Genomic DNA, 9,069 nt, shown 5'->3' with positions numbered 1-9,069 from the left:
GGCTCGAGACGTCGAAGTACTCGGCCTTCTTGGACGGGATGGCGGTGGCTTTCTGCGGGCGCAAAAAAATTTTTTTTTAATGGCGGGGTCCAAACTCCAAGCCCCCCGTACAACAGCGGAGAGGGCGGGAACCAGAGAGCCGGAGTTCAGCCGCACGGGACAGCGGCTACGCGGGAGAGCGGCCAACGCGGCTCATCCGCGCGGCTACGCGCGCACGCGCGTCCTCTCTCACCCTCAGGATGTGCAGCGCCTGCTCGTAGTTCTCGTGGCGCAGCTCCATCTCGCCGTACTCGCACCACACCCCCGCCAGCTCGTCCACCTGCTTGTAGTTCACCTTGGTGGCCTTCTCGAAGATCGTCCTGGCCTGGAGAGAGGGAGGGAGCCCAACGAATGAGGAAGTTTGAAGTTTGTTAAACTAGCCCTGTGGGACTGGGGCGGGCCCGGGACGGGGTGGGATTGGGGTGGTGTGGGACTGGGGCAGGCCTGGGGCGGTGTGGGATTGGGGTGGTGTGGGACTGGGGCGGGCCCGGGGCGGGCCCGGGACGGGGTGGGTTTGGGGTGGGATTGGGGTGGTGTGGGACTGGGGCGGGCCCGGGGCGGTGTGGGATTGGGGCGGGCCCAGACTCACATCGTCCAGCTGATCGTTCTCCTCGTAGAATTTGGCGAAAGCGATCCAGAGGGAGTTGGGCTTCCCCGTGGCCTTCATGGGGTCCACCGTCTGCACAGCCTCTGTGTACGTGTTGATGATCTGCAAGCAGACACTGATCTCAGATCAACCGCCACACTGCACCGCTCAACACCGCTCGACACAGCAAAGGCCCCCACTGACTCCGGACCAGTGCTGATGATCAGGAAGCAGTCACACCACACTGATCTCAGATCAGCCGTTGTAACACTTCAGAGCAATGCTGGCAGCACACGCTCAGGCCCTTGAGTGCGGGTTTCGCCCTTCAGCAAGGCCAGGCAGGAGCGTCACAGCGCCCGACGCTGGCGAAACGCGAGCACGACGCCCGCCAAGCTCACCTGCCGCGGTTTGCCCTCGTACAGCTTGACCCTCTTGTGCCACTCGTGGACGTTGTGGGGGTTCTGGCGCAGCAGCACGCTGTTCAGCAGCAGGGGGCGCCGCGCAATCAGCTGCTCAAAGCGCGCCAGCCGCAGCTCCAGGTCAACGTCCTCTGCGGGAGGGGGAGAGGCGTCAGGGTGTGCGTGTGTGTGTGTGTGTGTGTGGGGGGGGTGTGAGTGTGTGTGTGTGCATGTGTGGGGGGGTGTATGTGTGTGGGGGTGTTTGAGTGTGTGTGTGTGCGTGTGTAGGGGGGGTAGGGGCATTAGTGCTTGTTTGTCTGATGGTGAACACCTATGTGCGTGCACATGAGCAAGTCTGCGTATGTGTGTGCACATAATGTGTGTTTGCATCTACTGCCTACCACTGCGTATGGACTTATTTTAAGCATTAATATAAGTTGCACTAGACTTAGAGATACGTGTAAAATGCCAGATTAATAGCAAACGCAATAGCGTCCCTTCCGGGTGAAAGGTAAAGGTTTGGGAAAAAGGTGCTGTGGGCCTCTCACCCTCCTCGTCCTGGCCCATCTCAGCAGTGGTCTCCATCTTGGCGGCGATCACGGTCTCTTCGGTGTGGGCGTAGCTGTCGAACACTTGAGTGAAGTCGCGCACCGTCACCACCGTCTGGACCGCCTCTTCGTACACGTCCCGCGCCTGGGGGGGGGGGGGGGGGGGATGGGGCAGCCACAAAATGTCAACTCGCCTCCCCATACGCAGCCTCCCTCCCTCCCTGTGAGCGTGTGAGCCCGTTAGCGCGCGCGAGCCCGTTAGCATGCGCGCGCGAGCCCGTTAGCACATGCGTGTGCGTACCTTCTCCAGGTGGCCGCTCCGTATGTAGTAGTCGGCCAGGGAGCACCAGAGCTTCCCCAGCTGGTCAGTGAAGCGCGTCAGGCCCCCGCGGATGATGGCCCCCACGTTCAGAGACTTCACCTTGTCCGGGTTCTGGGAGATCAGGTCACACAGCTCGTGCCACAACTGCACCGCGAACCACAAAACACACAAAGCACACGCAACATTCAACGAACATCTCCCACATACTATATAACCTAGGGCACGACAGCTGCACAACATTAGGGTGGATGCTTCAACACAGTAACGGTAGCCAAGATTTCCTGGTCTGCTCTTTGCTCATGTCGAAACGTGTAAACGAGCTAACAGAAATTGCTGTAGAGAAAAGGGATTATCCCACCGCACAGGCAGTCAGGTGAAAGGATTATTACAGAGCACAGGTAGCGGAGAGATGTAACCATCACACACAAAGGTCACCTGTGGTTGGGGCGACATAGCTCAGGAGGTAAGACCGATTGTCTGGCAGTCGGAGGGTTGCCGGTTCAAACCCCGCCCTGGGCATGTCGAAGTGTCCTTGAGCAAGACACCTAACCCCTAACTGCTCTGGCGAATGAGAGGCATCAATTGTAAAGCGCTTTGGATAAAAGCGCTATATAAATGCAGTCCATTTACCATTTACCATTTACGTCTATGAAGGACGAAGGAATAATGTCACACCTGGTAGTTGGACTTTCCCTCCTTGGACACAAAGCTCTCGTCGTTCACGATGGCCGCCAGCCTTACCGCCGCTTCGTCCAGGCGGCTCACGGACCGCAGGTAGTCGATGTACTCCTCCGCGTTCTCGGGGGACAGCTGGAAGGGGGAAGGGGAGGGCGGTGAGAGAGGGCGGCAGTAGAAATGACCGGAAGGAACGGTTTTAAAAAATAAAATAAAATAAAAAACGGAAAAAAACGCCAGCCTCACCTTGAGGTAGCGGCGGTACACGCGGATGGCCGTCTCGGGGAGGGGCAGGTTGCGGGCGAACCGCAGGTACAGGGGCCAGATGCGGGGATGCTGGGTAATGGGCAGGGCCCGCAGGGCGCGGTCGAAGGTGCGCCGGCTCCGTGTGATCTTGCACTGAGACACCAGGAACTGGCAGTAATCCAGCCAGATTCTAGGCATCTACCAGAGAGACACAGAGAGAGAGAGAAATGGAGGGAAGGAGGGAGGGAGGGAGGGAGGGAGAGGAGAGTAAACACACAGGCGCGAGCGTGTACACATTTACACATGCGCTCAAACACTGGTGTCTTTTTGTGTGAGTATTTGTGTGTGTGTGTGTGTGTGTGTGTGTGTGTGTGTGAGAGTGTGTGTGTGTGAGTGTGAGAGAGTGTGTGTGTGTGTGTGTGTGAGAGAGAGAGTGTGTGTGTGTGTGTGTGTGTGAGTGTGTGTGTGTGTGTGTGTGTGTGTGAGTGTGAGTGTGAGTGTGAGTGTGAGTATGAGAGTGTGTGTGTGTGTGTGTACATTACCTTGTGCATAAACACCAGCGCTCTCTCATGACAGTTGTTGATCTCCTCGTAGGCAGGCTCTGTGATGCACCTGCCCTTCACCTGCTTCCTCCTCTCCCTCAGGTAATTATACCACAGCTTATAACTGCGGTACACCATACAGGTAATTATACCACAGCTTAAAAAACGCAGGTACACCATACAGGTAATTATACCACTCCTATAACTACAGGTACACACACATACACATAATATTCACGGGCATGTAACTACAACACAATTTTTACATTACGCAACAGAAGGAACCGTTAATCGCAGACCACAGCTTATAGCTGGGCTCACACAGACAATGGTAAGTGTGTGAACGTGAGAAACGCCCCCCTTTCCCAGGCAGCTCCTTCAGTGCTCGCTCGTATATCATGTTCAGCACAGACTTGGGGCCGTTCTGTTTGTACTCATTAAGCGCATCCAGCATTAACGGAGTACGGGTTGGGAGATCCCTTTTGTAGGCAGGTCATCCCTTCCTGCGGGAAAGACGATACACAACACGAACAGATTGCAAACCCAATAACGTTAATCGGTAAAGTGTTTCCACTACCCCAACATCCCCTGTGGGGAAGTTCTCAGGCCCACCCCCCCCCCGAAAAAATTTTAAAAAAAGTTCACCCTGTCCATTGGATATCAAGATACATAGATTCGCGATAGATACAGCGATGGGTTCGCCAAATCCCGCCATGTTCGCGATAGATACAGCGATAGATTCGCTAGCAGTTGCATCTGTCCAGAATGTAAAAAAAACGTAAACAATTCAGAGACATCTGGTGGTAAGACGACTTTTTACGCCCGCGCAACATATCCATTTGATAAATAAATGCAGCTAAAAATGGGGAAAAAAACCCTTTTGGGTTTTTAGCTGGACGCCAAAGTAGGTAGTGGCAAAATACAATAAACATATCGTTCCCAACCAACTCCGTATAGCTAATTAGCTTTACAAACTGCATTCAAATGTATTTACCTTATAAAAACCTTTAAGAAGCTCTGTAAGCAGTTCCCGCAGTAAAACTAAGACAGCTGTGACTATCGAGATACAGAGAACACACATACTTCCGTTATCATTAACTAAATTCGAAGGAAGAAATCAGTCCAGTCCCGAGGCTTCGAATGGGCCCCACAGTACTCGTACTTCCAAAGAATGCCATCTGTCAGAATAAACGCAATGCTATAAGGGTGCAATACTTACAAATATAACATCTGGTTTCTCTGTCAAAAAACGGCATGTTTACTTCAACGAAAAATGTCGCTTTTCGTTTACTTCTAGCTTTTCTTGAATGAGCCTTACTAAGAACCTTCCCAACGTGTCTTACGCAAACTATTCCCCGCCCTTGCTTCAAGTTTATTGGACAATGAACAGACGCTCATCAAAGCAACCAATCGCTCTACATTATTCCCTTGTGCCGTCGAACCATCGAAAGGATAAGAACCCTAGATGGTAAAACCATAGTTTCTAAGAGCATACTAGATCTATCTTATCCAAAGACATAATCATATAAAAAGATACGTAACTTTACGTTTTCGTGCTTTCCACGGTGTGCCAGAAGCCGAAAACACTTACCGAAAACCTGAAGCTGGGTTGCCACTGGGGAGGGGGGGGATTAATCCCCAAAAATTGTTATCCCATCTGAGAAAATGAGGAAGTGTAGAAAATGGATCACTGCCAATTTTATGCACTTCCACAAAATATTGATGTTGTTATAAAGTAAATGGTCAGTGCATCCAAGGGGGGATGTTTGTATAAACTGGAACTAGTGATATGATTTCTTCAAAAGCTGCCTGGTGTAGCTAATCTGAATTTTAAATTTTTTGTTTACATACATATTGTTGGTTGTTGAAAAACGAAAAAACTAATTTGAGGTTTTGATAAAATATCCTTAAACAAGACAGCCTCTACCTGTTGAACTAATGTAGGGGATGTTTGACAGCCACAGTGAACACACTGAGGGAATGAACCAATGCAGATATGGACATATGGACAAAGCGTTCTCTTCCTCTCTGGATATCACATTCCCCAACGTGGTGCAGGTGTGAACGGTTGCATTCAGGTCGATCCACAACCTCCTAAAAGGTGCTTGTCTGAGCGCCAATGGGGGAAATCAGGAGGCCGGTCCATGGCACACTCAGTCTTCCTCGGCAGGAAAACACTTGCAAATGCAGGCCCCTATTGACTGTGCATTAGCATGCATAAACTATATAGTATTTTTTTTAAACATAAAAAACTTAATAAACATTATTATTTATTATAAACCAATAAACATTAATTATTTATTTATCTATTTATTGCATGGAAAGGGGCAACATGGTGGGGTGAAAATGTTTGTCACTAGGCCATCAGTAAAAACACTAACAGAACCAACATCTTCTATTGATCCATCCACGCTGTATTACAGCCATTAGTCTGCAAACTCCAAACTGCACAGACCTGCCACTCTTGCACACACGGAGCACACATCTCTCCAATCCCAGTGTCATCGCTGTCTTGCATTTTGCAGGAACAGGCCAATGTCATTGCTGGGTAACGCGTATGACCAGTGTGTGTTGTTGATTTCTGTCACACTGTCTGTGCGCCCAGGCATTATGGGCCTGATTACCCCTGATTTACCCTGGCTACCAGCGCCGAGCTGAGGCATGTACGGTAGACCCTGAGGCCTTTGTTCCAGAGAGGCCGTCTGAGTGTGCTGGAGCTGATCTGGGCCACCGCGGTGCATGTGGTGTCAGTGGAACTTTGGAAAGAAGGAAGGAGTGTCATTAGCTGGATACACTCTAACCTCAAACCTGTTTATCAAAGCTAGAGGAGAACCCTCTGCATGGGACGTGTCCGAGGTGTAATATAAATCGTTCCTGCTATCCCCATGCGATTCTGATGTACCGTGATGGATTGTGGGTGATAGAGTGCTTACCTTTATGCCATTCTACCTTCTCAATCAACCATACAGAGAGCCATGCAGGGAGAAGTCCGCCCTCCCCTCTTTATTAACTGTTCGCTGTATCAGACATTTCTGTACATAGAACTACAGATGGAAGAGTCCCCAAGGTGTAATCGTATCCTGTGTATGCAAGTATCTTTTTCCAATGTGATGCTACAAAAATTGTTTGGTTTACTGGCTACAGCATAAAGTAATTGTTTTGTGTACATTTCTGTTTATAGTGCCCTGGTGTCTGATAGACTGTGAGTATCAGATTTGCAAGGGGTATTAAACATGAAGCCATAAAAAGAATGCGACATCATTTTTTTTCCATCTGCCAGTTCCCTGCTGAACTGTACTGTCTTTGCACTGGTGGAGTAAATGTGCAGCGGGTGCAGGCAGACTGCAGTTCTCCAAATGAACAGAGGAGGCACTCTTGCATGGTGTCAGATGTGGGGCCCTCTCTGGATGAGAGTATGGATAATTACGTATCCCCTGGTGGGACCGCAGCCACGATCAGAAGTGACATGGCCAGGTTTATATTCTAGACAACAGAACATGCCAGCACACTGAAGATGAGGGCTTTTTCTGAGAAGGTTGTTCACAATCCCTCCTCTTACAGCCTGTTGCATTCTCTCCTTTGTCAACTAGATGTCACCTTACTCTTAAAGCAACTGTTAGGAGAAGCTAATATTTTCTCTCGATTGGGTAGGGTTGCGTGTTCAAAAAGAATGTTGTTCCACATGTTGATCAAGTGTAGAGTTGTCTTCTGTCAAATAGTTTCATTTAAGGAAGAAAGTACAAAATGGACAAAGGTTGTATTTTTTGTATTCTTCCTCAACAGAGCATGTTCTGCAAGATTGATAATAATAATAAAAAATGGTAAATGGACTACATTTATATAGAGCATTTATCCAAAGCCCTTTACATTACATTTCAGGCATTTGGCAGATGCTCTTATCCAGAGCGACATACAACAAAGTGTATAACCATTACCAGGAACAAGTGTGTTGAAAACCCTAGAGGGAAGTACAGTTCCAAGTGCAGGGAACGACCGCGTAGTTTGACTTGGACCCTGTAGGTGAATCTGATCATCACAAACTGTTATAGCCTGTGGGAAGGAAATGCATTTAAGATCACCAACCATCACCACCAAGATGGAGTATATTATTAACAAAAGAAGTATATGTAGAACTAGCAATGGCCAGATCTTGGTCAAAACAGTAATAATCTGTAGAGGTTTGCACTAAATATAAAACACAAGCTGTAAAAGTCCATATACAATGAAAGCACAGCTTCTGGCATACAAAATAGGCCTTTCATACAAACGTGTTGTGAATGATAAAATCCAGCAGGAGATAAATGAGGCGAACACATGTCTGACTTAGATAAGAGAAGGGAATGCCTATTTTTTAATTAAAGAAAGGAAGGGGGCTTGGAAATAATGGTGTCTGAAAAATGAGAAACAGTGATGTATGGGAAAGAGTAAAGTAAAATGATGTAAGCATGAGGGAAAGTCCAAGCTTCAGCTCCACAACAGGAGCAGCTAATAAGATAGGCTAAAAGGGAGTGTTCGGCCCCAGGGGAGTTCAGTATGTCTTGTGTGTCTTGTCTGTGTGTGTGTGCGTCTTATGTGTTTTCTGTGAAGTACTTGTGGAATGCTTTGAGACTGTTTGCATTGATATGTGCAGATCAGCCCGGGTTCTTGCATGTTATCTTTGATTTACCTGCAATAAATCCAGTTGCATCAGACTCTGTGAAGTGTATATTTTGAAGAAGTATTCAACAGTGTGAGGAGAACACCCAGCTCTTCTGGCCCAGGCTGGGTCCTGTTTTTCCCACAAGCCTCAAACACCACTGACTGTAACATGAGGCAGAAACATATTAATAGGACGCCACACCGAATTAGAATAAACAAGCAAATGCATTTATTTAACAAAACACAAAAATACTCAAATAATGAAGCAATAAGAGCAGGGAGGTCTGGCCAAAAAGAACAAAAGGAAGGAGAAGCCTGGGCCAACCACGCAGTGGGCTGTCGGACCCAGGACTTCTCCCTAAACTAACAAAACAGAGAAAAAACTAAACTACAACAATAAAGCCACAATAACTAGACTACCAGACCTCCCTCCCCAAAAGAAAAAGGAAAAATAGGAAACTTAGACTGTTATGTCCCCGAGACGGTCTAGGGGTAACAAAATGAATGACTATTAATGATAAATTTTATTTACACAATTATTTATATATACAAAGAACAAACAACAACTAACAATTCTAGAAATGAAAGAAACTAACCAACTGAAACCCGAAAATATTCCGAACCTAACTAACTATACTGACTATGCTAAACTGAACAAAAACATACAAGGGTGGTACACGCCCTTATTTATATATAAACACAAGTGAAACTAATGTTACACTCTTAGGAATTACGCTTCACTCCGGTGTAGCATATTCAATGTGGGGGGTTTTATTTTACTGCAGAAATAGTAGAAAATACTCCTAACACACAGGCATTGTCTGGTAGCTTCTGCAATTCACGCTCACTGTTTCACAGGTGAATCAATACAGCAACAATCATATAACTTGCCTCAACATGCCTGAAACAACTACATGACTGTACTTCACTTAACTGCATTTAAACAGTATTGCAATCTCTTTATGTATAACATGACAAAAATAAACAAAAATCAAACCAGTACATATTTGCATACATAGTATCACTCCCCCTGCATTACTTTCATTATAAACTACAGTACAGCATATAACATTTT

General features: G+C 47.5%; 1 protein-coding gene across 1 annotated transcript; it reads right to left on the bottom strand.

Annotated features, from left to right (window-relative positions):
- Nucleotides 1-10: 10 nt before the first annotated feature.
- On the bottom strand, nt 11-3,494 carry LOC135247043 (pre-mRNA-splicing factor SYF1-like; the record flags this gene model as incomplete). The annotated part of the gene is made up of 9 exons (XM_064320346.1): nt 3,357-3,494; nt 2,815-3,012; nt 2,569-2,703; nt 1,873-2,037; nt 1,572-1,716; nt 1,024-1,175; nt 629-748; nt 233-364; nt 11-52 (listed from the first exon to the last, which is right to left on the bottom strand). Coding segments are annotated over exons 1-9 (1,227 nt in total), but the record flags the coding sequence as incomplete, so codon positions are not given.
- Between the last annotated feature and the right edge of the window lie 5,575 nt (nt 3,495-9,069).

This window comes from Anguilla rostrata, unplaced genomic scaffold (genome assembly GCF_018555375.3).
Source record: "Anguilla rostrata isolate EN2019 unplaced genomic scaffold, ASM1855537v3 scaf1048, whole genome shotgun sequence".
Lineage (NCBI taxonomy): Eukaryota > Metazoa > Chordata > Actinopteri > Anguilliformes > Anguillidae > Anguilla > Anguilla rostrata.
This window is presented reverse-complemented; position numbering and strand designations above follow the sequence as displayed.